The sequence below is a fragment of the Chenopodium quinoa genome, unplaced genomic scaffold (assembly GCF_001683475.1).
Source record: "Chenopodium quinoa cultivar QQ74 unplaced genomic scaffold, ASM168347v1, whole genome shotgun sequence".
Lineage (NCBI taxonomy): Eukaryota > Viridiplantae > Streptophyta > Magnoliopsida > Caryophyllales > Amaranthaceae > Chenopodium > Chenopodium quinoa.
Window position 1 is genome coordinate 3,392,363 of NW_018744367.1, and position 26,629 is coordinate 3,418,991.

The 26,629-nt window shown below is 35.1% G+C and overlaps 2 protein-coding genes across 2 annotated transcripts; one reads left to right on the top strand and one right to left on the bottom strand.

Annotated features, from left to right (window-relative positions):
* Positions 1-1,687: 1,687 nt before the first annotated feature.
* On the top strand, positions 1,688-15,651 carry LOC110696551 (protein ABHD11-like). The gene is made up of 13 exons (XM_021873876.1): positions 1,688-2,014; positions 3,843-3,965; positions 4,070-4,096; positions 4,894-4,984; positions 5,239-5,282; positions 5,708-5,806; positions 6,254-6,311; positions 6,410-6,462; positions 6,768-6,869; positions 10,531-10,596; positions 11,824-11,942; positions 12,108-12,279; positions 15,190-15,651. Exons 1-13 carry the CDS (start codon positions 1,889-1,891, stop codon positions 15,262-15,264), a joined length of 1,155 nt encoding a protein of 384 aa, XP_021729568.1. The 5' UTR covers positions 1,688-1,888; the 3' UTR covers positions 15,265-15,651.
* A 1,972-nt stretch (positions 15,652-17,623) lies between these two features.
* On the bottom strand, positions 17,624-24,083 carry LOC110696552. The gene is made up of 5 exons (XM_021873877.1): positions 23,600-24,083; positions 20,509-20,623; positions 20,335-20,416; positions 18,416-18,467; positions 17,624-18,059 (listed from the first exon to the last, which is right to left on the bottom strand). The coding sequence occupies exons 1-5, from the start codon at positions 23,948-23,950 to the stop codon at positions 17,997-17,999; spliced, it is 663 nt and encodes a 220-aa protein (XP_021729569.1). The 5' UTR covers positions 23,951-24,083; the 3' UTR covers positions 17,624-17,996.
* Between the last annotated feature and the right edge of the window lie 2,546 nt (positions 24,084-26,629).

The following is a 26,629-nucleotide window of genomic DNA, read 5'->3' on the forward strand; positions in this document are numbered from 1 at the left end:
ATATGAAGGTGGGGGTGGTGTAGAGGGTGAATATGAAGGTGGTGGTGGTGTAAAGGGTGAATATGAAGGTGATGGTGGTGTTGTTATGGGGTATGGGTATAGGGGTATATAGGTCATTAATAATGTCTTCTTGAGTACTTTTATGTCGTCAAATAGTAATTCTAAAATCTTATTGTGGTCTGGTTTTCCTTCTTCTGCAATAAACACACCAACTCCACTTGGAATCATGTGAAAATAAACAAGTTAGGGTGTTAGATGATGATCTTAACTATAAACATAACTTACCAATGAAGATTTATACTTTAGTCACCTATATTTGGCTTGGAAGTGCAATGATGATACAATAACCCAATTTTCAAGCTTAAGTTAGATCAAATTTGAAGTGTCTATGGAATGTAATATGAAGTAATCTAAAACCCAATTTTGAGACCAAATCATTTTAGAGCCTAATCCGCTTATTTATCTATTCTAATATGTTAAACGGCGTTCCTAAAAACGTCTATGTGTCACGTACACTCCTCATTACACCACGTCACATATATATTCAATTCCTCGATACGCCACGTCACATACTCAATTCTTCAATACGCCATGTCATCCACTCAATTCGTCCATATGCCACGTCACCCACGCAACCGACAATACTCCTTGTTGTTTCAACTAAATTAAAAAAAAATATGGACAAGGAGGTTCAAACACTCAACCTCTTAGAAGAAAGATCATTGTTTAACCATCTAGGTTAATTGTCACTTATGCCCTAATCTTACACACGAATAACTTAATACTATACTACAAAGATATTGAAAATACATACAAACTATATATTATATATAAAATGTCTTTTAAAAATTGGTAGTTGTACAAATATAAAAGTAGCAACCTAGGGCAACGTTTGGGCTATACACTAGTTAAACCTAAAATATGGTCAATCATGTTTAATATTGATTAAATATTGACCCAAATGCGTCAAAATGTAGTGCTGAGGTCAAATAGACCTTACATTGTTGAAAACGACTTAATCAAATAAATATCCATATAAGTCGTGCAAGACTTATACAAGTGGATAGCTCTTTCATATAACATTCAACGGTATATTATAAACCCAATTTCGACTTATGACAAAGAAGATATGATCAAAATATTAAATCGAACCCAAAGCTGACACCTTTGTATTAAACCGGCCATATAATAAAATACACAAAAGCTTTTGACCTAATTCGAATTATGTTGGAAAGTAGACATCTATAACTTTCTCATGATGTCTTATTTTTGTCACTTCGAGTTCGAAATCTAAAGTTATGGAAGTTTTACTAAACCGCATTTTCGAATAAAACAAATCGGATATGCACGACTCTAATAGTTGCGCGCAGTACCTGAGTGCAACTTTCTTTGCTGCGCATGCTTCCTGACACGGTGGCTCTAAAACTTTAACCATAGATTCCTACACTTATAATTAGGGATCTCAGTTAGATCTTAAAAGATCCGAAAAATTAGAAGATTAGCCATGAAAATATCCTTGAAAATGGAGAACCATTTTTCTAAAAATTTATTTTCCATTAAAACAAACGGAGTCTGAATCCCAGCTCCCAAGTTAAAAACCGGGTTTATCTTCTAAATGGTGGGCTCCTGTGTTCTAACTACTTTGTTGAACAAGTGTCATGTCTCATGAGTAGTTAGTCCAAATCACGAAAGCAACAAAACTAGAAATCATCAACCGCGTCAAATGCGAAGAAGCGCCACAAAGCAACAGTGAGACACTGAAAAGGAAAGAAAGCGAGAGAGAAAAAAGAGCGCGCTTCGGCATCTCCGCCTACCGCCGATTTCTCTCTCTACCTTCCTCTTTCTCTCTCCTCCATTTCCTCTCGCTAATTTCATCACCGCCGTAAGAATGTCGTCAATTTCGTCCTCTTCTGCTGTTTTGCGATACGCTTCGACGCCGGCGATTTCCGAGGAGAGACGATCAACGCTTAGGTCCGATTGGTTCGGCACTAATCTCCCTTTCAAATCTGTTCAGGTGCGAGTTTCTTCATTTAATCGTGTTGTTAGTTTAATTTAATAGTAATTAGACAGTTTTTAATGTTTTGCTTAATTTCACTTTTTCAATTTGGAGTATTTCATTTGAATTATATACATTTCATTGAGTAATGCTAGTTTTGGAGGAGTTTGTGACGAGCTCACGTGTTGATCGGTGTTATTAATGTTTATTGATATTCCTTTCGTTTATAAATTCTTGCTCCATTTCTCCATGCACGAAGTTGGAGAACCGAGAAAGTAATAAAATATGGAGGTAGTGGAGTATGTGGAAGAATAAGAAATTGTATAAAGCAAAAGTAGTTGAGAGAATTGGAGGAGAGAGAATATGAAATTAATAAAATATGATTTATGTTGGATACACTGGTCGAGAGAAATGAATTAAATATTGTAAAAGTTTTTCAAATAACGAAATGGAACAAGTATTTAAAAACGGCCAAAAATGAAAAGTGGAGCAAATATTAAAAAACGGAGGGAGTACTTTATTTTGGAAGTATTTTTGTACGGAGTATTTAATTTGTGGAATACGGTTTGTGGTATTGGTTGTCAGTCTATGTTTTAATGCTTATACTGTTGAATACTGTACTTCTGGTATATAATGAATTTTTTTCATTTTTTGCTGTATTAGTTTGGTTGTCATTGATAAAATAAATTAATATCGAAATTTAACTTGATATGTGAATGATGTGATCAGACTATAAAAGGGACTATTTGGCTCATTGGTTGTAGTTTAGAGATTAGACAAAAAAGATGAGATACGACACGGATTAAAAGTGATTGTTTGGCTCATTGGTTGTAGTATAAAGTTTAGACCAAAAAAATGAGATGCGACACGGATTAAAGATTTTAGGTTGCATAACATAATATGGGAGTTTTGAAAAGCACATAGCTTTGGTTTGTGTTTTTTAATGATTAGATGGGTTTGCTTAAAGTATGTCTATGAATTATCTATTGAATTGAGGTAACTTTAGTTTATACTTCATATTTAGGATTTGGTTTGCACTAACGAGCTTGGACATTTTATTGAAATGTACAAATTACTTGTACCTAATTATATGATCCAAACTTGTATTGTTTTTGAAATTATTTAATTTAATCATAACCTTACACAAGATTGAAACAAATGACCAAGTAATATTTAGTCGAGTGGTGGTCTCTCAAACTTTGGGGTTATATACTTATATGATGAAACTCCACTAGAAGCAACTGTTGTGGGGTGGAAATTTGATATGAATTGGCCTCTCCTATCTTGGGATCATTTAAAATTAGGGAAACAAATGGCTTGCATTACCACTTTGAGGCGAATAAGAATCTCTCTTAGTCTCATCATGAACATGCGTCTCATAAGTTCACACAGATTTTTATGAAAACTCAATAACTCAGTGTACTCTCCAAAAACAAATCCTTAAAATTTAAGGCTATTTTCTTTCCTTCAATTTCCAAGGGGTTTGAAGGCTTTGACTCCTAAAGTCTGATTGGGAGTACAGGACTAGTTGATCCATTCACCTTACTTGCCAAATAACAAAGATTGGAGCAATCATTAATTTTGTAAACGTTAAGATAATTAGCATTGATGGTTTTCTCATAAGAAACTAATAAATAATATAACCTAGATAAGATCTATTTCGCACACTTAAATATATTCAACACAATAATTGAACAAGTACTACAATTTATTGCTACAGATTAATCCTATGAGCCCCTGTCTCATGTTAGGTATGATTAACCCCTTTCCCCCTTGTGGAGGGTGTGAGGTTATAAATGTTAGTTTTGATCTCTTTTTTATTTTTTTATTTTTTCTTTTGTTGTAGAGTGCAGCACTTCGCATGTCATGCTCTTCGACAAGCGTTAGTAATGGTTTGACTCTTAATATGGCATTGGTGGACGAGAGGCTCGCGCGTAATGTGTATGTGGGAAAGCAATTTGGAACATTGGTATTACGTTTACATTTTTGTTGTATGTGTGAAATTTGCCGGTACTTTTATCATATACATATATGCTACTTCTCTTGACCATAATATGTGACTTGTATTTGCAGGCATATGATCTCGTGCAGGGAGCTCTTGTAAGTGACCAGTTATCTCTATTTTCTTTAACTATTTTCGTTGTTTAGAATATGGTATTCCCTTACTATCATTTAAGCATGAGGTCCTCAATTCTTTGCTATGTTGGAATCTAGCTATACGTGTGATTGTAGAACTACATGGCATTCTAGACTAGTTGACCACTAGGGTTTTATCAAAAGAGCCACTGTAAATTGTGATTTACGGTAATGGTTGTCCACTAGAGCTTATTTTGCTTGAGTCTGTTAAAGGGTTTGCCAATATTTATTATTGTAGTGTCTTTTTCCTTGGATTGCCTCCCTCAGTCCCTCTAACACAAAATTGTAGAGATAGAAAATGTGCTTTAGCTAGATAAGATATAGAAAAGTAAGAATGGTAGATTGCTATAAATTTCGCTGCTTTGAATGTAACAACTATAATATCTAGTTTTGTGGATCAAGTTAGATCTGTTGTCGCATCTCTTTACTTGTTTCGTGGCATCTTCAGGAGTAGATTGGCATGTCAATCATTGAACTTAATGTGTAGAGATTTACCTATTGGCAAAGGTGTTGCTTGCCAATTGTTGATTTATTGTATTCATAATTTCAGAATGTGGCTGGGGCTTGAAACTATGATGATTCTCTGTGATAATGTGTATTTTTTCCCCTGTAATGTTTACATAATTTATGCATCTGTTAGAGGGCTCGTTGGAGCTAATAATGTACATGCTGTATTCTTTTTTAACACAAAATCTCTACTCTCTTTTTTTCTTTCTTGCTCCAAGCTTATTGCTGATTACGTTGACATTTCTACGTCTCAGGTCAAATGGAGCTCTCTCATGGACAAGTCAGTACCTGAACCACCAACTGCAGTTCTTATCCATGGCATTCTTGGCTGTCGGAAGAATTGGGGTATGTATTGTATTTTTGTAGTTAAGGTGGGAGATATATACAAGCTATTGTTTATTTTCTTTTATGAAATTTGGATATGCACTTTCAATGAAGTCAAGTAACTTATCTATATCTTGCTTTAACTTTGCTGGTTATTGCTTGCAAAAATTGGGAACTGCAGTAGTGAAAATTTTGAATTACTTATGACGGGAGGTGTGTATATGATCTAGTTTGTGAAAATTTGACATTGATTTTCTCGTTCTTTTTTATATTAGGTTCCTTTGCTCGCAGGTTGGCTAAAAGTTTTCCAATGTGGCAGGTAACCTCCACATAGTTTATATTGTTAAATTTACTATAACATGTGTAGCATTTCAGCTCTTTGTGGTCTCAAAACATGATTATTTTGTATAGTGAGGAGGGTGGGGGTTGGGGAAGGATAAAAAACTGGTATCAATATATATTTGCCACTCCTCTCCTTTATAAAGCTTTTTGCTGTAGCTGGAAGTGATTTTCTGAGAGGGAGATGTGTGTTAAATAAAGCTTACATGACATAGGCCAACAGTAAGGCTATTTGTATCTCTGATATTGGAGATGCTTATGTTTTCTTAGTGCTTTTGGTTAAGTTGACCAAACTATTTTTGCAATTAACAATACTAAAAGGGTTGCATGTCATACCTTTTGGTTTGTATTTCTAGATTGTAGTCCATAGTTTAAAAGAATTATCACTTCTCTTTTTTGGTACAGTTTCTACTTGTAGATTTGAGATGCCATGGTGATTCGGCATCAATTACGAAAGGACTGCCCAATACTGTTGCTGCTGCTGGTCGTGATGTCTTGAATTTGGTGGGTTTGTGTATTCGCAGTTACCGTTCAGTGTCTAAATCAGTGAATTAGTAACTCGACTATGCTCTTGAAATTTATATCTGCAATATTCCTTGCACATTGGATAGCATGGGATTTGAATTTAACATATGATTTTTTTCTCTTTTGTTTTGGCATACATATTGTCTTTTTGTGTTAAACTTCTCAGGCTAAGGTAGTTAGATGGATAGCAATTTTATGCTTCATGGACCGTTGAAGTTACAATTAAATGTCACTATTCTTTTATTCAGTTGAAGTGCTTTTTGGCAATATAATAGTTTGATGGCTTTGCTAGCCTTCTCACTTATCAATCGGGTTGTCATGTCAACTGTAATAAGAATGCATGCTACCTCTTTGTTCTCAACTGTTCTTTGTTTCCTCGTTATGATCAGCATTCAAATTAAAATCCTACTTTTTTGTCCTTTATAGGTTGCTCAGCTTCGAATTATACCTCGAGTTTTGGTTGGACATAGCTTCGGAGGAAAAGGTGTGTAGTTTATTGGACTGCGTTAAATATCCTTGATGTTTATATCATAATAATTGTCATTTGTTTACTTGGTCAATATTTATGGGAAAACACTGCAGTTGTCTTGAGCATGGTGGAGCAAGCTGCAAAACCTCTTGCACGACCTGTGAGGGTAAGGACGTAACATTTGGATGTTCCAATTCTTTCTGCTTTTGTTGATTAATGTTTTTATTTATGAGCATGTCATGTATGTCTCCCTTGGCTGTTGATTCTACCTTCCCCCTTTTCTCTTTCTAAATTTCTCTAGACAGTGTATATTATTAGGCTAAAGATTTTTATATTTGACAATGTGGATTCAAGTGTATCGAATCTGTAGTCAGAAACTCTGTAACTTCAGGAGAACATGTACCATTTTCACTTTTTACTCTATATTCAACTTTCTTAATAATATGTTCATTCTCCCTTTTACTCTCATAGGTTTGGGTTCTGGACGCTACTCCAGGAAAAGTAAAATCTGGAGGCCACGGGGAGGATCATCCAGCAGAACTTATCTCTTTTCTTCGGAAAATGCCTGAAAAGGTTTGTTGATGTTGCTTGATGTGAAATGCTTCTCCTTTTCTATTCTGTGCTACAGTCCATGTGTGCCAGTGTGCTGGCAGTGAGGCAGATACTTTCTCCGTCCTTATCTTTTCTACAATTGGGATTGGCATGGAAAATATTAGCTGTGTACTTTAATAAGTTGAAAGTGGATGGGGGAAGAAAAGGGCGAGTGAGAGTTTGAAAAGAGTGAAAAAAATTGACCGATAACTGTAAATAAAGAAGTCCGAAGAAGATTTTGGGCACCCCAAATATGAGAAGCATTAAGATGAATTTGGGCTGGATGGAGTATGTGTTTACTTTGGCAGTTTGGCTATTGTAAATTGGATCCATTGAAAGAAAGGTTGAAACTCCCAGTCTTGTTAATGGAAGTTTACCAAATTTTGTTTGATAGTAGAAAATAGAAGCCGTTTTTCCTTTCTTTCTCCTTCCTGTTCTCTCACTTGGTCCTTTTTTGTTTTTTAATTACCTTTTTTAGGAGGAACTGGGAATTATTTGGAGTTCATGGTCAACTTTATGTCTTTAGAGACAGTCATTGAGATGAAATTTGATGTTTAATTGTTCATTAATATTTTCATTTGTGAGAAACCTTCTTTTAAATCCTTGTTTTTGTGAAAAGCCACCTTTAAAAAAAATGTTGTAAAAAACCACCTATTTAATAATATTCAACATCCTATTAAATATTTTACACTAGTAATATTTTGTTGTAATTTTCCACCAACAACGAAACAAATGACGATTGAATCATTAGAATTCAAAGCTCATTTTCCTATCGAAGGTGGTGAATTACAACAAAAAGTTTTAATTGGGTATTTTTATACAACATTTTTTTTAAAGGTGGGTTTTCATAAAAACAAGGATTTAAAAGGTGGTTTTTGACAAAATTGCATTGCAAATCTATGACCTCTGAGATTCTTTAATTTTTTCTCTCTCATGTATCCAGATATTGTTGTCTTAATGAGATGACTTGTCTCTTGTAAACACTGTATTTTTAGTTGTAATATTTTCATACTCTCCTCATCACTCATTCAAATAAGGGTCAGTTTGGGAAACTTAAGTCATAAATAATAACTCACTTTATTTTAGAAAAATTGAAAATCAAGGTTATAGTTGGCTTGGTAAGGAGATCTTATAAGGGGTCTGCATTCAAAAGAAAGGTGACCACTGGTTGCACTGATCGTTACTGTATGCATCATTTGGCAGAACAGAAATGATACTTTATGAAACTAACGAGCTATGCCTATTATCTGTTTGAAGTCCACAAAATTGACAAAATTGAATCACACTATTAATAGGGGGTATATTGAGTAGGAGAGATAGGGACTGGATACATAGTCCATATTTGAGATGCATTATGGTCCATAATTGAGATATATTTCTTTTCTTCCTTGGCCATTATGTGGTTTTGGAGGGAATTTCTTAAGAAACAGTAGAGGGAACACCCCCCCCCCCCCCCAAAAAAAAAAAAAAAAGCTTGGTTATATTGCCATATACAAATTCAATTGTTAGTTTTTGTATTGGCAATCAAAATTTGATAGTAGTGTTGCTCTAGTGTTTTAATATGACAAGTGTGTAAAAATTGCAATGTCATTTTTTGGGTCAGGTACAAGTATGGCCTTGGGTTGGGGGCCTTAAGGCATTCACAACAGCCCTAGGCACCTTGATGGTGGAGAGGGCAAGGGTTCCCATCCCCAAAGTGCCCCTAGTGGGATTTGATCCTAGGATCTATGAGATGCATGCCTTACCACTAGACCAAGCCAAGCTTGGTATGTTATACTCCGTATTAATATTATGTATTTGTATGCACTTTCCAAGTAGTACTTGGTCTAGTGATAAAAGTTTGTATGTGGGATCAAACTCCATTAGAGGCACTTTAGAGGTGGAGATTCCCCATTCCCTCAAGGGGTACTTGCAATAGTTAAAATTAATTATAATTAAATAATGGATAGTAATAAAATAATAAATTAAATTTTGTGGGCAGATTATACGATGCAGGATATTCTTTTGCAGAATAAACTAACTTTTCAGACCTACCAAAAGGATACATCATATTTACCCGTGCTTTGCTCATTCTATGCAGAATGGGATCTGGTGAGAGGCTGCAAAATCATGCTCTCTCTCTAAGGGCTTAAGTTTGATTAGCAAGCTTCAATAACCAGGGTCATAGATTTTTGTAGGCTTCACTTACGTTTTCACTTGATTTAAGTGACCCGAATTTAGTTTCAGTTTCTAAACACAAGGAATTTATATGCGCTTCTCTCATGCAACTCTAGAAATATATGGCTTACAAACCTTTGATGCAAAAAAGACTGAAATTTCATTACCAAATCTTAGAATAAATGTTTTAGTTCAGTATGGATTTTATAGCCCTCTACTCGTGACTTGAAGACAATCCTAAATAATATAGAAGTCTTAGCCATGTTCTTTTGGACTTACTTTCTTAGAATTTCAGTTCCGCACAGCTCTGCTCCATTTAATTCATTATTATAACTATTTTCAGTTCAATTCAGCTCCATTAAGTTCCATTAAGTTAGGTTCAGTTCAGCTACAGTAATTTTTGTTCAATTTAGCTACACCCAGTCCAAAAGATTCAGGCCTTAATCCTTGTAAATACTATTTGATCTACACAGGGTTGTTGATGCATTCTTTAATTAGCAATAATGAAAATTTACAATAAAGCTAATATTTTGAAAATATACATTGTGAAAATTCTAACAAGATTCCACTATGAATTTTTTTTATAAATCACCAATATGGGCAATGAGCCAATGACTTCAAAGTGGAGTAAGTGAATAGTGCAAAATTATAAAGTGTGTAGATTAGATTGCAATTTAGGGAGTATAAATCCAAGTTGGTTAACCTTGCAAAAACTGTAAAATAGAATAGGCTATATTGCAATAAAAGTACCAACTAAATACTATCTAGGAGATGTGGAAACTATGCAGCAACCTTGTATTGAGAAATCTAACCACTAGTCCATGTAAAGGCTTAAATAAATAGCTTCCTTAATTGTTTATGTAGCTTCCACTGTTTTGCTGCTCCAATTCCCACACACCCGATGAAAACACTGCTTCATCATTATGCTGAAATTTCCTGTATTTCTTGACGCATAAAAAAAAATAAAAAATAAATGAATCAAATAAAATTGCCGTGTCTTCCTTCCATGTAAATGATTTAAACCCTTGCAATAAATTTTCACATGCTCAAGCAATTTAATGATGCTGCCCACATAAAATATAATGCTGCATTTATTTCAGCACAAATATAGCTGAACGGAACTGATGATTATATATACACATTGCTGCTGCTTGATAAATTCACAATTAAATACATGGCATTATTCCTATCTATGTTTAGATTATTCCATACTTCTACATAAGCTCTTTGCAAAGTACTATATGCTGCCATGATGAGTGAGCCAAAAATATGCATTAAAAAGGGACACAAACAAACTTATCATTTAATTTATCGGTTGGAGTAGGCTTGAAATCAATTGACCAGTGAAGTTTCTTCCATGCTTTTGCATCAGTTATATGGGCGTACTTCATTCTTCAAGTATTTGTTAAACTCATTATCTTTATATTTATATTAATGTTGTGTTAAGCAATAATCTTATGTGACTCTTACTCTTTTGATGAAGAAGATTCCATCAAAGCAATATGTTCTGGATGCTCTTGTGCAAGAAGGGTTCTCTAAGGATGTAGCACAGGTACTTTTTATTTATTAATTTTTATCTGTATCAATATAATACAGTTATTTGCTCTTACTATGTTCTGCCTCTTTATTATGTTTGTTGTTGGCATATTTCCTAAACCTTTATTATCTCCTGTTCTCAATTTCTTCCTTTGACCCATTAGTTTGCAATGCTACTCACTAATGTGGATCTTTTTTGTTGATAGTATGGGACATGATATGGTTATTGCATTTTTGCTATATAAACAGCTATCTGATAGTTTCATCAGGCCATACCTCCTTACTGCACAGCAACAATTATACTGTATAACCTAATGATTAAAGTTATCTCTGGCGAAAAGTTAGGAGAGGATTTGATTTATTTAGCATTAGGTTTTTATGTTCCAAATGCTATATCTAATTGAATACTCAACCAAAAATGAGAATTGATGGCACAAAGGTGATACATATCATTCAGTCCATTGTCATTTGCTGAGATTGACTGCAAGGGGAAGTTTCAGCAGTTTGATAACTGAGTAAAAATTTATAGGATTTCTTTATAAATTTTACTGTAATGAATGTGCTTGTAAGAAGTTTGAATAAGGGGGAGACACATTTCAACGAAAGCCATTAAAAATTTGAATAAGCCCATGATCAAAGGTTTTGATGAAGTGTTGATATTAGTTTTTTTTTTAATAGTCAGTTTGGGAAGTCAACATCTGTGGGACCATTATTACCGAGAACTTGGAATGTAATAAGGAATTGAACAGTGGCTGTTTTAACAAAGTTATAATGAATGTGACTTCTGACTTGTCCCAATATCATACATCTAATTTAGGAATGGAACCACACCTATGTTATTTTCTCTTTCCAAACTTATGTGATATTTAACTGCTTAAACGTTTGTACAACAAATAGAAACTTAACCTAGTGAACATTGTTTTTTCTTGTGTTTTCACATGCATATTCTCTCAACATTAAATCTGCCTTTGGATTTGAATTCCCTAATATCCCATTCTTAATTTGTTGAAGTAGCCAATTATGAAGTGGAATGCAATGCAATCTGTTTCCATGCTCCAGTTGTGGGTGAAAAAAAAGGAAGGAGGGGGGGGGGGATGCATCATTGATCATTGCTTAAGCAGCCATAATGTGAAGATGTTTACTTTTTCAGCGGGATCTGTTAGTTTACTCACTTTTGTCAGACAGCAGGCTTCAGTAGAAACAACTAACTGAGCAATTTTGCTATTATTGTGGTTGTGTTCAGTGGGTAGCAACTAATCTCCGGCGTAGTGGCTCACCCAACTCAGGATCATCATTCTCATGGGTATTTGATCTTGATGGAATTGCTGACATGTATCACTCTTTTGAAGAAACAAACTTGTGGTAATGTAAACTTTCTGAAAAAAAATCATTTTCTTGTTTAACTTTTCCGCTCTACCTGTACAATTTGTTCAGTAAACATTTGCATTTTAGCTGATGATGAACACTAGAGCCTTTTGATTCCAGTTGTTAAGACTTAGTTTGCTCATTGATTTGATCTTTGCACAGGAAAATTGTTGAAGATGTTCCTCGAGGTGTGCATGTAAATTTTTTAAAAGCAGAGAGGAGCTTGCATAGATGGGCCCTTGAGGATATTCGACGAATTCATGCTGCTGAGGAGGTAGCTGTTGATGAGGGAGGTGGTGTGCAAATGCATGTTCTTGAAGATGCAGGACACTGGGTGAGTGTTTAATGTAAATATTGAGCATCTTGGTTACCTGCAAAGAATATGAGCAGGTTGGTGGGGAAGGGCTGTGGTGGGATCAGGTTGTTGGGGGTTGTTTTCTTGTTGGTTGGGATGGTGGGAGCTGGTAGTGGATCTAGGATAAGAATGATTTAAAGGGTGGTGGCCAAGGTTGGTTAAAATTTATCAGTGTTGAGGAGTGTTTTTAAGTCTCAGGTGGGAGGTGGGCATCAAAATAGAGGGTTTTGAGGGAACTCTCTACTGATTGAAGCGAACAGGTTTTTTTAAAAAATATACTTATTCAACATGTTCAATTTTTTCATTTCTTTTCCAATCAGGGGTGTAGATTGTTCTTTTTTTTTTTTTGGGTTGCTTGATGAATTTTTCTGCAAGGCTGATAATCCTAATATTAAGGCCTCGTTTGGTTGACACAGAAAATAAATTCCCGTAGGAAGTTGAATTTCATGGAAAGTTATTTTCCTCATGAAATTCCTAGGAATTTCACAAAGTTGTTTGGGTATGACAATGGGAAGTTGAAATTCCCAAGAATTTTGATTGACCAAGGGGAACCTAGGTAATTAATTTCCTATGTTTTGTGGAAAGTTGAAATACCCTTGAATTCCAACTTCCTCCTTTTTTTTTTTCTTTTTTTGTGCCAACCAAACAAGTATCCAATTTGCCAATTCTTATGATTTTTCCCTTCCCCCATTTTATTTTGTCAACCAAACAAGCTCTAAATCTGAACATGATGACATGAAGCAAGTATCTTTTGTTTTGTACTACCTCCATGTCTTTTTAGTTGACACGTTTTGAGTTTAGAATTATTTGCACACTCCCCTTTGACCGTGTTTTGTGCTTTGTACGTAATGAAAAATATAGTCATGTGAGATCTTGTTAGATTCGTCATGATATATATTTTCAAAATATTAACTTTTCATAATTTTTGCTGATCGGTAATTAAAGATATTAATGGTTGAATTTGTGCATTGGCAAACGTGACTAAAGAAACGTGTCAACTAAAAAGATACGGAGGAAGTATAAGGCAATAATGTTACTTTTCTGTTTATATAGTTTCTGGAACTTGCTTAAAAGAACATATGACTCTGATTTTGCTGCTTAGCCCATATATACAGCTCTAAGACTTTATGAAGGTGGAAAATTCCCATGGTCCTAAAACATGGATAGGGATACTTTTGAGTTGAGTTGTCAAGTGTTTACCCTTTCTCTTCCAAAGCTCTCCCCCTCCATTGTTATTTCCTTATCTCGAAAGGATTGTCCTTATCCTAGTTGACTTAACAAGAGTTACTATACATGTGGCCATGTGGGATAAACCGATAGGGATACTTTAAATGGAGTTGCAATAGAAGAAACTGGATAGGAGGAAAATCACTTCGAAAAAGAGGGAAATGATTTTCGAGGTCTGGTCATTTGGGGTTCGACTATATTCGAGTCCGGGTCGGCTCGGATTTCGGATTGAGGTTCGGATCATTTCTGGTCAAGTTGAATTTGGATCGAGTCATTTCAGGTTTGGTCGAGTAATTTTCATGTCAAGTTTGAATTGTGTCATTTCAGGTAGGGTCAACTTTTGAACATTCGAGTATTTTGAATTTAAATAATAAATTCGGTTGTTTCAAGATTAGACCTATTTGATGATTTCAAGATCAATGAAAAAAAAAATATTCAAAATATACAATTTTTGCACTTACATGTTACAAAATAAAAAATTATAGAAGAATCAAGTCAGTTTAGTTTAGTTTATTTTTTATTCAGGTTTGTTCGGGTTGATTAATTTGATTTGAAACCGGTTGAGGTTATGTGGGTATTGCTTAATGTTGGTTAGAGTCTTTTGAGTATCAGATAATTTTTGTTTTGGGTCAATTAATTCGCATTAATATTGGGTCGGGTCATTTTGGGTGTCGGGTAACCTTTAGGTTGGGTCACTTCAAGTATCGGGTCAAAAGCAGGTGAATTCCACGTCGAGTCAGGTCAGGTTTCAAGTCGAGTTCCGGGTCACTGTTTTGGGTCTTGGGTTGGGAAATTCGGGTCAGATAATCAGGTCGTTAAGTTTCCATTATTAGAGCTGAAAATTATTTCAAGTTAGCAACACCTTGAGAAATTAACTTGTGATTATATTTTGAAACATTGTATTGAAAATATTTTACAGCTTAATGTTAAAGGAAGTATCCATGTGTGTCACATGCCACAAAATTTTATTCTTAAACCTATTCATATAAACTGCCGGCTTATTGATAAATCATAATGAATCAACTTGTTGTCCTCTTCTCTTGACTAACATCTTATTACAGTTTCTGAACTTCTTAAAAAGTGTACTTGAGGCTTCAGTTTTTTCTTCTGGCCACATATTTCAAGTATATTTTATATCTTGCAAGTTGCTACTAATTTTTACTAGTTCCGTCATCTTTTCAAAATGTACATTAATTCATATGTTTCTCTACTCACTAAAGATTTTTATTGGAAAATGAATGATGTTTTTGATGAACACATGGCTTGTTTGCAAAACTATAACCTTATTTGGGTACATATGAATCTACGAAAAAGCTAGCTGTGGTACATTTTACTCAGAAGAGCTTGCAGTAGTAGTTTCTTTCTGTAGTGCTTGTAGAATAGTATTTTCTTTTGTGAAACAGTTTACTCGAGCTGTAATGATAGGCAATATCTATAGTATGAGCATTACTACCAAGACTATCAGTTTCTGTCAACTTCGTCGATCTCTTCTCAATTTATTTGCTCTGCAGTGTCTTTTTGGATGTTTTGTACCAGCATCACTAATGTTTTGTTGTGAGATTTTTAATCTTTGAAATAATAATTTCCTGTTTATGATTTAGTATGTGTGTTCATTGTTTGTGTTCTAATCTCATGTTGGCTAATCTTCTGTTACGTTGATAGGTACATACTGATAACCCAGATGGACTCTTCAAAATTCTGTCTCCTTCGTTTGAAGGATTCACGACGCAACTTTGAGGGTCTCAACTAGTTTCTCATTGTGTCCTTGTTAGGGTCTCGACACATCACTAACTTAAACCAGAAAATATAATGCATTGGTTAATGGAGATGATTTGGGGCGTTTAAAAAAAAGAGTGACACAAGATGAGGCGCATAATGGATTAGAGAATCTATGCTGCAAACGGAGAAGTTTTTCTACATCTTGTTAATGTTAAGTTTACAGTAGGCATTCTTTTGTGCATAAAGCCGCATAGGAAATTTTAATAGCATGTATCAGGAAATTCATTGCTTAATTTATTTTGTATCTTCCACTTAATAATTGCAGAAGTTTGATCATTAGTTCATTACACACCGTACAAAAAAGCAGATCATAATTTTTATTTATAATTGTTATTATTATTCTTATTTGAAAAGCAACTTGAAAATGAGTTATTAGCTTGAAAATTACTCTGTAAAACTTTCCAACAATTTTTTTTTTCCGATGCACTTTCAAATGAGTCTGGTTAGATGGGCATTTAAATATTTGGATGTATAAGTCGAGACCAGATCATTCTTGAATCATCCACCCTAATGCAAGAGGATCCAACATTTTTTCAGATGCACTTTTAAATGAGTGCTAATCTGTTCAAATTCTTGAATACTCAAACAAAAACACAATTGATATTTGATACGAAGTGGCGTATATATTATACTCCCTCCATCCCTAATTGTTTGTCCCCATACTTATATTGTGCTTTTTTTAAGTTTTAGTTGGGTAGAATTGATTAAATTGAAAAATTGGAGGAATTCTCTACCTATAATAATTTGAGTCATTGAATTTAATAACACGCATTGGTATTAAATTATATTTTAGATGGTATTATCATGATACCAAAATACTTATTCAAAAGTACCAACAAATGTAAAACTGCTTTGTTGGTATCGATATAATTACTTGTTGTATTTAGACGGTACCATCTAAGCACAATTCAACACTAACACCGTGTTAGGCCCTGTTCACTTCACCTTAAACAAATAATATTCAGTAAAAATAATTTCAGTTCAATAAAAATAAGTTCAGTTCAATAAAAACAATTTTAGTTCAGTAAAATTAATTTCAGTAGTAAAAATCAATCATTGTAAAGAAGAAATATAATAGAGATTCAGTAAAAATAATTTCAGTTCAATAAAATTAATTTCACTTCAGTACAAATAATTTAATTTCAGTAAAAATAATTTCACTTCAGCAAAAATAAGGTGAAGTGAACGGGGCCTTATTAGAGTTATTCATGACTTAAATTATTAGAGGCAGAGAATTTCTCGAAAAATTGTGGGACCTAAATTAATGTTGTGAGAGTAAAATTGTGGTCTCTATAGACATATATAGTACTCCCTCCGTTCAAATATAAAGTTCATGTTTGTGTTTTTTCACGGTATTTAAGAAATGGGAGGAAAAAGTGGATGAAGTAAATTAAAGGTGGAAAAAAGCTAGACAAAAGTAAATTAAAGGCAAGTGGATAATTTAAGGGGGAAAATTTAAGCTAGACATATATAGTACTCCCTCCGTTCAAATATAAAGTTCATGTTTGTGTTTTTTCACGGTATTTAAGAAATGGGAGGAAAAAGTGGATGAAGTAAATTAAAGGTGGAAAAAAGCTAGACAAAAGTAAATTAAAGGCAAGTGGATAATTTAAGGGGGAAAAGTGAAAAGTACAATTATAGACAAAAGTTAGAAAGAGAGAGTGGAAAAAAGTACAAAACAAGTGGATAATTTAAGGGTAAATTAGGAAGTTCAATGAATAAAGTTTAAAAAAAATTGAGGGTATAATGGTTTTTACATATTATCCAAAAATAGAAACAACATTTTGGATTCCCAAAATAGAAAAGTAGGAATTATAATATGGGACGGAGGGAGTATGAATCAATTATAAAGGATACCCTTTTATGGTAAATGGGGCAAACAAATGGAAATAGAGGGAGTATTATTATGACGTTCACTGAACCTTAACATACATTGATATTCACAGAGCCAAGGGTATTTGCTCAAGTGTATATTTTGAATAGCTTAGCACTGCCTAATATTCAGTGTAATATCGTTGCGTTTCTTGGAATGCTTGGATTCATTTCTCAACTTTAAACCATTTGGTATCACTACTACACTAAACATAACTCCAGAAATATTTATAAAGATAGACTAGATTGAATTGAATATTTCAAATTTGTTGTTACTAAAAGTAAGAGTTGATCATAGAAGTAGAATCAACGAAAAGGCGATCATGATTAGAATATGCAAAGCAACATATATGGCCCCTGATACATAAAAGCGATGAATGTGGTCTCTACTGAAGGTTAACATAGCACAAACAGAAGCGAACAAGATATAAAAAGAAAAGAAAGATGAAAGAACTCAACCAATATACTACGTATATAAAAGACTAGAATATGCCAGTATGTACAAATTCTGTTATGGTTTACGCTTTACAGTTGTGATCTAATACGAGCAATGTACATAAGAATTACAATGCAAAATGTTTCATGAAGATCTATAAGGGTTTCTACCTCACCATACACCCCCTTTCTCACTTTTTAAAGATACAAAATGACGGTGGTATATGACCAATTACAAACCTAATTATGTTCATCAATATTGGCAATATACAAGGAATTGCTTTCAGAGCATGCATCAGTCCCTGCACTCTGTTTCTGTCAAAATGTTGCAAGACCAACATGAAAATCACTCCAAACTCGTATGGTGATTCCATGGTCATTTATTAAAACCGCTCTGCAAGCTTTGGAAATCGCTGCAGCAGCCATGTAACACCTCTGATTGCAGTCTGTTTAGAACCATAACTTTCAGAATAAATTTTACTGTAATACTATGTAGACAATCATTAAATAGAAGGGAAGAGCAATATCTTAATAGCAATTCTCACCCAGCCCACTTTTAGGCTGCCAAAGGAATGTACTAAATCCACAAGGTCACGGATTTTGGAAGATCACTTCAGGAGAGCTACACTCTCGAGGGACTAGTAACAGGTATGACCGTATGAGGTATAAGTGCCTCAGTTAAGGTTCAATAAAGCAGATTGGTTAGGTTAAAATGATGATTTGGTCAATATAGTGAGGTGTGATGTAAAAGAAACTTAAGATTAATAGATCAGTTGAATAGATGCATCAACTTATAACTTACCAAAGCTGATTCTCCAGGTTTAATTGCAGGTTCCACACTGTCTCGAGCATAGCTGTTTTATAAACAGAAAACATTCAAAGTGGTAAACATGCGAAAAAGTCACTTTCTCTACAAAAAAAAAAGCAATGGATACCTAGTACACATTCTTTCATAGTTACCCCAAACAAGCACTCACCCCCAATTCCCTAACATAATTCTATTCGAAATTGTACATATCATCACCCTAAAGCTTTTAAGAATCATAAGCTGGCTTTAGTTTCTTAATATTATATGTTTTACTTTTTTATATTTTGACAACAGGAAATACAAACTACGTACTAGTAAAATTCATAAAATTAAGTCTACAACCAGTTGCCAATTTATATGCCCTGTTGACACTGTCTACCTTCCATATGATATAACTTTGGAAGAGGACTCCCATTCTCCTCTTTAAGGGCCAAAACAAGGTGATCATTGTATTCTTATTCTCCCTCAGTAAACCAGTGTTGTTGAGTCAGAGTATAGGATTATTCGATGGTAGTCCTAAGCTAGAGCCCATCGAAGAGCATGAAGACAAGCCAAGGATTACCCTACAGTAAGCACCCCCTCATCAAAGAAATTGGTCACAACAGTAGAAAAAGGCCACACCAGACCGGCAGTACCAGACTGCTTATGCCAAGATTCGTTAACTGTAATAGTGATGTCCCAGCTTTCAACAAGATTCTGCCCAAAATTGTTGTCTCCTTGCCTATGATCACCCTTAGAAAACATGTTGGTGGGTCATTCCAATTTTCCTGGATAAGGAGGGTACCTAATGTACGGACATCAGGCTCAGAAAAGTATGCATGTATTTCATAGCTGATATGTGCATTTATATACGATTTTATTCCTCGTCCCACTGTCATTTTTGTACTTATTTGATCTATACAAAACTATTTTTATTATTGATATGCGTTTTCTAGTGTTTTGTAGAGTTTTGTAGGAATTTCCGTATTTTCGGTGATTCCCTAGCTTATTGAGCCGCTACAAGATATTAGAGTCAGACCGCATTCTATGACCAAGATGTTTGATGCCCAAGACCGAGCTTAAGCATTTTGGTTTGGTGATTAAGGGCTCAATTGTGAAGGGGTCCGAATTATTGCTACGAATTTACGGAGGGCATTGGACTCAAGTCAAAAAAGGCCAAAGTCAAAAGTCAAAAGCAGGTCCAAGTGAAATAAAGGCACAGGGCCCGATAGGGATGCACTACCGCCCGATCGGGCGGGCGAGAGAATTTAGCGAGCAAGAAAACGGCGGGCCCGATTGGGCACGTGTCTCAGGAGATAGATTTTATTACATTTTATTTTTATTCTTTTGGAGAATTGTTCAAATTCGTTTTTTTAGAGAATCCTCAAGTACACTTTTCATTAATTTATTTCCGGTTTTAGTATTTAGAGAGAATTTAGTTTTAGAGCACTCTTAATATTATTGTTGAATACAAGCTTTCATAATTACAAGTTTAGATTTCCTTTCGTTTGGTAATTTTCTAAATCTTTTTATTGCTTAGTTTTGATTATTGCTTTCAATATGTTTGCTTTAATTTGCTTTGATTAGATTAGATTATGACAATAACAATATGTTTGTCAATATGTTTGCTTAAATTCTTCATTTCACCTCTACTAGATGGAAACAAAAAAAAACTGGATCTTATGTTACTTGAACTCTTCATTTCGCCTCTACTCGTTTCGGACACTCGCCACTAAGACATGGGTAGGACGTGGATACTTAATTTTAGACCAGATTTATGGATTTTTTTTTACAATATAGTCGAGTAGGACACTTAGATGCATACCAGACATAGAACCCAAATCCAAGTAGCATAGACTAGATTAGATCATGACACAGACAATAAGGATTATATGATCAGCTAGTTATCAAAAAAGAGTAAAAAAGATACTTACATTATTTGTCGAACGCCATTGATTACCTTCAATTGATAAAAGCTGCAACCTTTGCTAAATGGAAAAGGTCTTCCGTTCCATTCTGTCATTATTTCTTCAGTGAGTTGCATCCAATTGTATCAAATAACATAGGAAGAGAAAGAAGAACAACAATTCAAATAACTCCCAAAATACCCAGATGCCATGTCACACCGACAGCCGACGAATCTTCCTCAGAAATAGCATCAATCACAAACTGCAAATCTGTGCTGACATAATCTATGAATTTCCCAAAAAACTCCAGGATAGACTGTGGAAACCAAAAAGTAAAATGTGAAGTTTCTTAAAGAAAGAAATACAAAGATGGGATTGACAATTTTGATAAGATCATAGATAAAAGTTGTGAATTATAAATTAAAGGACGATTTCTTTTATACCATTTAAACATGTAAATCTATTTGATAGCATTCTAGAACCTTCTTAACCCATAGATTGTATAATTTATCAGAAAATACTCATGTAGCATCCTTGAACCATCATTGTTATCCAACAAGGTGAACAAGCACACATTAATTAAAGTCAGTAAAAGCTGAATAGCTGTGTCAGAACATCAACATTCATGGGGCTCCCCATAATTTCTCTCTCCTCACCTCATTAGTCCACATCACTCTCCACTAACTTTATCACATACCCTTCTCATTTTACAATTCCATACCTACATTCATTAACCTCCCCATTTATTTTCTCTCTCCTATTTTTCCATACTTCACCACCTTTTCTCTCTCCTACTTTCCATACCCCACCAAGTGTGCAAATTGGGCCCACCTGAATTTTTGGGAGGCTTCCCATCAAATTAACCTCCCCAAAAATATTTATCAAATGGGAAAGGAGTAACATTGGTGGGAAGGTCCCCATTTCCATTTTTTGGCAAATGGGGAGCTTATTTTCCTACCAATGTGGATGCTCTCAGGCTCTCAGCAGTCAATTGTTAGATGCACCTTGACTACAAAGTAGAAACAGTAAGATATGAGATTAGCCCACAATATATTCCATTGCCTTATATTTTAGAAGAGACTCAGAGTCACAGTTCCCAGGATTCTTCATGTTTTGAACAAGCGCCAAAGTTTATTACTAGGGAATTTAGTTATGTAACTAAGGTGGTACTTCACTAAGCAAAACATGCCCAGCAGGTTTCGTAAGCAGGACTAGAAGAGATTACCAATTATCAGAGGTCCTTCTTCATTATTCATATTAATCTTATGAACTTGGATAAGGGTAACTTCATTGTAAATGACATTTTTTAAAGGCCAATTCATAGTCAATACACACCAGGAATTCATCATACCTCAAAATAAATTGAATTTTGAAATTGCTCAATAAAAGTCCTAAGATAGCTAAAAAAAAGTACAAAGGGAAAGATTGATGGATATTAGATGATTTTCAACATTTAGATGGAGGCTGAGAAATTGGTGTAATAAGGTAGGAGATTAACCAGCAAGAAATGGAGCCAGGAAGAATTACAGATTCATTTTGTGATTTTGATACGTCTCTTTAAGGTGTCTAGGACAGAGCTTGTTAATTTGTAGGGTATAAGTAGATAGTTGTCACGAATCACGATAATATTTTTATTTTTATGCTTCAAGAATAGTATGCATTAATCAGTATGATTTCAAGGGCCTATGAGCAACACAGTAAAAGCAAAATGACTTGAAAAACCCCACAAAAGTGAGTATTAATCAGTATGATTCCAAGGGTCTATGAGCAACGCAGAAAAGGCATAATGACTTGAATTACCCCAAAAAAGTATGTATTATTCAGTATGATTCCAAGGGTCTATAAGCAACGCAGAAAAGGCATAATGACTTGAATTACCCCACAAAAGTATGTATTAATCTGTATGATTCCCAAGGGTCTATGAGCAACGCAACAAGGCATAAATGACTTGAATTACCCCCACAAATGTATGTATTAATCAGTATAATTTCAAGGGTCTACGAGCAACTCAGAAAAGGCATAAATGACTTGAATTACCCCAGAAAAGTATCAATTGATAAGGGTCTAGCATGTCTCAGTTTGACTCATGAAGCAATCTGACACGTTAATAATAAACTAAAAATTGTAACAGAGGACTAACTACTAAACAACAAACACAAATCTCTACTGATCACAAATAAGGGCTAGAAGTGCATTCGAATAGAACAACCAGGTGGCACATAACTTTTGTAGCGCATTTTACACCCCTGAATGTTTGGTTTTCGCCTTAAATCCGAAAAAATCTTACCCCTATCCAGGAAAGAAAAAAGAAAAAATAGTTAATTTCCCTTCCCCTTTAACTAAATCAAATTCTTCGATACTGGAAACATTTGGAAGAAAAATATAAGACAATTCCTTCCCATCTTTCCCCTCGTCTCCCTTCTCTCTTTCTTTGACCCCTTATTCAAGAGTCTTTCATTGTTAAGAGTCATTCATTTTTTTCCCCCAAAATAGTCACTAATTTTTCCAAAGAACAACAATAACTTTTTTACATACACTTGAAAATGGACTAAAAATCCATTTACGAATATATATCCATCAAAATTGATTCTAAGTACAAATTCTTATATGCACCGAGGTGTACACCCTAGGCATTTCCATCCATTTACGAATATTTGTCCATCAAACTTTATTCTGAGTAAAAATTCTTATATGCACCGAGGTGTACACCCTAGGCATTTCCATCCATTTAAGAATATTTTTCCATCAAACTTGATTCGAAGTACAAATTCTTACATGCACCGAGGTGTACACCCTAGGCATTTCCAACCTACCGTGGTTAGATGTTGTAAATTCTTATCAGTATATGTCAAATCTTAAATACCCTTAACATATTCCTTCTCTAACTATAGTTAGATGCCCTACACTGAAAAAAAAAAAATCCATCATCAATGAAACGAAAATTTCCAATTTGTATAAATTAAAAAAATCCCCCGTCTTTAAAAGCTCTTCCTGTCTCAACGGTTATTATTTTTCACATAAAAATCGAATACAAATAACTTTTACTACATCCGTTTCTTGTTATGTGCAACAAAAGAGTATTATTTCAGAGACATAAATTATTCATTTAGTGTACATAATCACAAACGGAGGTAGTATGAGAACAATTAAGCCTTAATCAATGCAATAATGTCCACATAAAAATCACTCAACAAAATCATATTTACTCACAATTCAACCATAAGCGAATAATAAATAATGATGAATTTGAATACTCCATAATAATTTGTTATATAAATCAAATAAAAATTACCTTGCGACCAACAAAGGGTTGAGGAAAGATAAGATCCTCATAAACACAACTTTCAGAAATCAAGGGTTCAACCACGGCAAGTTCATGGCGGTTGATTCCTCCATAGAAATTTCTGACAACATCAGTAGCTGAAATCAACGGTGATGATAAAGGCGGAGTAATTTGATCAAGTGAAACCGGTTGCAGAGGATTCTCTAACGAAGAAGCTATAAATGGAAGGTTCCTGAATGTTCTAGACATTGGAGGAGAGAGAAAGAAGGATGAGAATGAGAGGAGATTATTATTGTTGTGTTTTCTGGGTTTGAAGGGAAGAGGTGAGTTGAAGCAGAAGTTGCTATGGAGGAGTGACATTGTTGCTTTGATTTTGATTATTTTATCTGGTTAACTGATTTTTTGAGGGTATATATAGCTGAAATTTTAACCTTGTGTTGCTTTTTGTTTGGGGGAGCTAAGCAAAAGGCTCTAATATTTCTAAGTTTGGGGTGGGGAATTGGGGAAAATGATTGTGGCACATCAAAATTGATTTTGACAAATATTTATGTGAGAATGTAGTTTTCAATACTCATCTTAGTTCTTACATAGGGATTTGTCAAAATCAATTCGTGTTGTGCCACAATCAATTTTTGAAAACTGGGATGGTTTGTTCAGCCACGAGACACAAGGGCAAATTATTTAGACGTGATTTGATATCAGATTTTGTGTACTACTCCATCTTTGAAGCTTTTAACTAACTATGACGGCGTTTGATTCATCCACCTAGTATATAAATTTCTACAAAAATAGTATTTACCAATAACTCTACGTATGAAATGTTTAAAAAATTTAATTTACATTTCAAAAGTTGAGATGCTAAAAATATTATATGAAACGTCTAAAATGGTAAATTGTCTAGACTTATGAAATTTTAATGACTTATATTTTTCTTGATTGACCGAGTTATAAATGGGCCAAAATATTAACATCGCCTTTATTTTTTATTGGTTACAGTTCATTCTTTTCTTATATCTACATATTTTTTTATATTTTGATTTTTAACTCTGTTAACTATAATTTGAAATTAATGTACAGTATATTAGTGTATACACTTGTTTTTTTCGAAATTTTGAGGAAACTTTGATATTTGCTACCATTAAAATACATTTGCTACCTGATTAGGGGATTTTTATCCACCAATCACCGTCTGACAAGTGGACCAACCAGGTTCCGCCACGTGTCCTTCACGAAGGCCAATAGGAGCCTGCCACGTGTCAATCACAGATACGTCCTCTACGGACCAATCGAGGCACGCCACGTGTCCACCCATGCCAAATGGGAAAACCGGCCATCAAGGCCCAATCCTGTCTAGAGGCCCGGTCAGCCCTAGGTTTACCCTAAACCTAGAGAGTGGCACGCTTCTCAAGGCTATAAATACTTAATTAATCCTCATTAATTAGGCAGTCAAGAAAACATCAGGCAATCAAGCAATTGAGAGAGCAACTAATCAAGCAGTTAATCTCACCTGAAGAACAGAGACGTTACGGAACATTAATAACCGGCTAATCTCGCTAACAAAGCAGATTACCAACATTAAACACTCTCACCTAGAGAGGTCTTATTACTTTAATTTCCGTATTAATTACTCCTTAATCAGGTACTAACTTGACCGTTGGAGGCGGAGCTCTCAGGAGTCTCCGTTATTTTGCAGGTACAGGCGTCCGGTTCCAGTCTCGGAATTGTAACTCTCCCGCAGGACATTAGAAAACCCCGAAACACTACCCATCTAATTTTTTTTTTTTATTTTTTATTTTACTACCACCCAAATCCAAAAATATAGTTATTGCTACCACTTAACAGAATTTGTTGGGGTTCCGTTAAGTGGGGCCCATTATTTCATTAAATACTAATTTAATATTTAAAATAAAAAAGAAAAAACTAAAAAATAAAAATCCAGCCACCTCCCCCTCCCCGTCAGCCACCCTCCCCCCTCCTCGTGTCAGTGCCTAAACTTTCCCTCGACGCTGGTGACCCCACCTCCTCCATTTCCCCCACCCACGCTGCCCCGAAACCACCCTAAATGGGTGAAAACGAAACCCTAAAACCCAAATTGCAGCGTATGGGTCTCAATTTGGGTTGTCTTAGTGGTGAGCGAGGGTTAATGGTGTTTGAAGGGGCTGCCATGGTGGTGAACGAGGGTTGATTTACTAGCTGCGGAGTGATGGTGGCATAATCGGCATGGGTGGTGGTTATGTGTGTTCATGGTGGAGAGATAAGCGCTTTGGTGGCAGCAGCGGTGTTGAGGGATGAAGTTAGAAGAGAGAGAAGGAGTTAAGGTTAGAGGAGGGAGGAAGCAGCAGCGGTGTTGGAAGAAAGAGGAGTTAGGGTTAGAGGAGGGAGGAAGCATCAGCGGTGTTAGTAAAAGGGGAGACAGGTGGGGTCGACGGCGCCGGAAGATTGTTTGGGGGATGGCACTAAGGGTGGCTGGACGGTGGATGGTCCCCACTAAGAGAAATAGTAACCAATTTTGTTAAGTGATAGCAAAACCCTTTTTTTTTTTTTTTGTGGGGCTTCTAGTAGTAAATAAAATAAAAATTGGAAAAATTTCATGGGAATAATCCCACCTTTGGGCCATTCGTTTTTCATAATCCCACCTTTGAGATATATTTTAATAATCCGACCTTTAGCCCCCATTCTTTTTTAATGGTCCCATTTTACCTGGAACCGGTTGAGTAGGTAATTTTTTTTTAAAAAAGATTAATTTACACGTGTCATTACATAATTGGTAAAAAAAAAATTAAAAAACCCAAACCCAATTCAGCCACCACCATCCCCACCACCACCCAAACCCAAACCCTAGAACCACCATCCCCACCAGACCCGAACCCCAAAACCACCCCACCAACCTCCCCTCCTTCCCCCGCCCCGATTTCGACCATCCAACGCCGTCGCCGCTTAACCCTAAACCACCAACACCCCAGACCCTCCCCCGAAAACCCAGCCAACCCCTCCCCTAAACCAACAACGATTCCAGCCTCCCCCGTCCCCGTCCCCGCG

What these genes read in the sequence shown, in the direction of transcription:
- LOC110696552 (XM_021873877.1), bottom strand. Translation starts at nt 23,950, where the DNA reads ATGTCACTCCTCCATAGCAACTTCTGCTTCAACTCACCTCTTCCCTTC. An exon ending in AACCCTTTGTTGGTCGCAAG is followed by an intron (nt 20,624 to 23,599) that starts GTAATTTTTATT and finishes TGGTTTCCACAG; the next exon opens with TCTATCCTGGAGTTTTTTGG. An exon ending in CGGTGTGACATGGCATCTGG is followed by an intron (nt 20,417 to 20,508) that starts GTATTTTGGGAG and finishes AAATAATGACAG; the next exon opens with AATGGAACGGAAGACCTTTT.
- LOC110696551 (XM_021873876.1), top strand. Translation starts at nt 1,889, where the DNA reads ATGTCGTCAATTTCGTCCTCTTCTGCTGTTTTGCGATACGCTTCGACG. An exon ending in TCCCTTTCAAATCTGTTCAG is followed by an intron (nt 2,015 to 3,842) that starts GTGCGAGTTTCT and finishes CTTTTGTTGTAG; the next exon opens with AGTGCAGCACTTCGCATGTC. An exon ending in TTCGGAAAATGCCTGAAAAG is followed by an intron (nt 6,870 to 10,530) that starts GTTTGTTGATGT and finishes TTGATGAAGAAG; the next exon opens with ATTCCATCAAAGCAATATGT.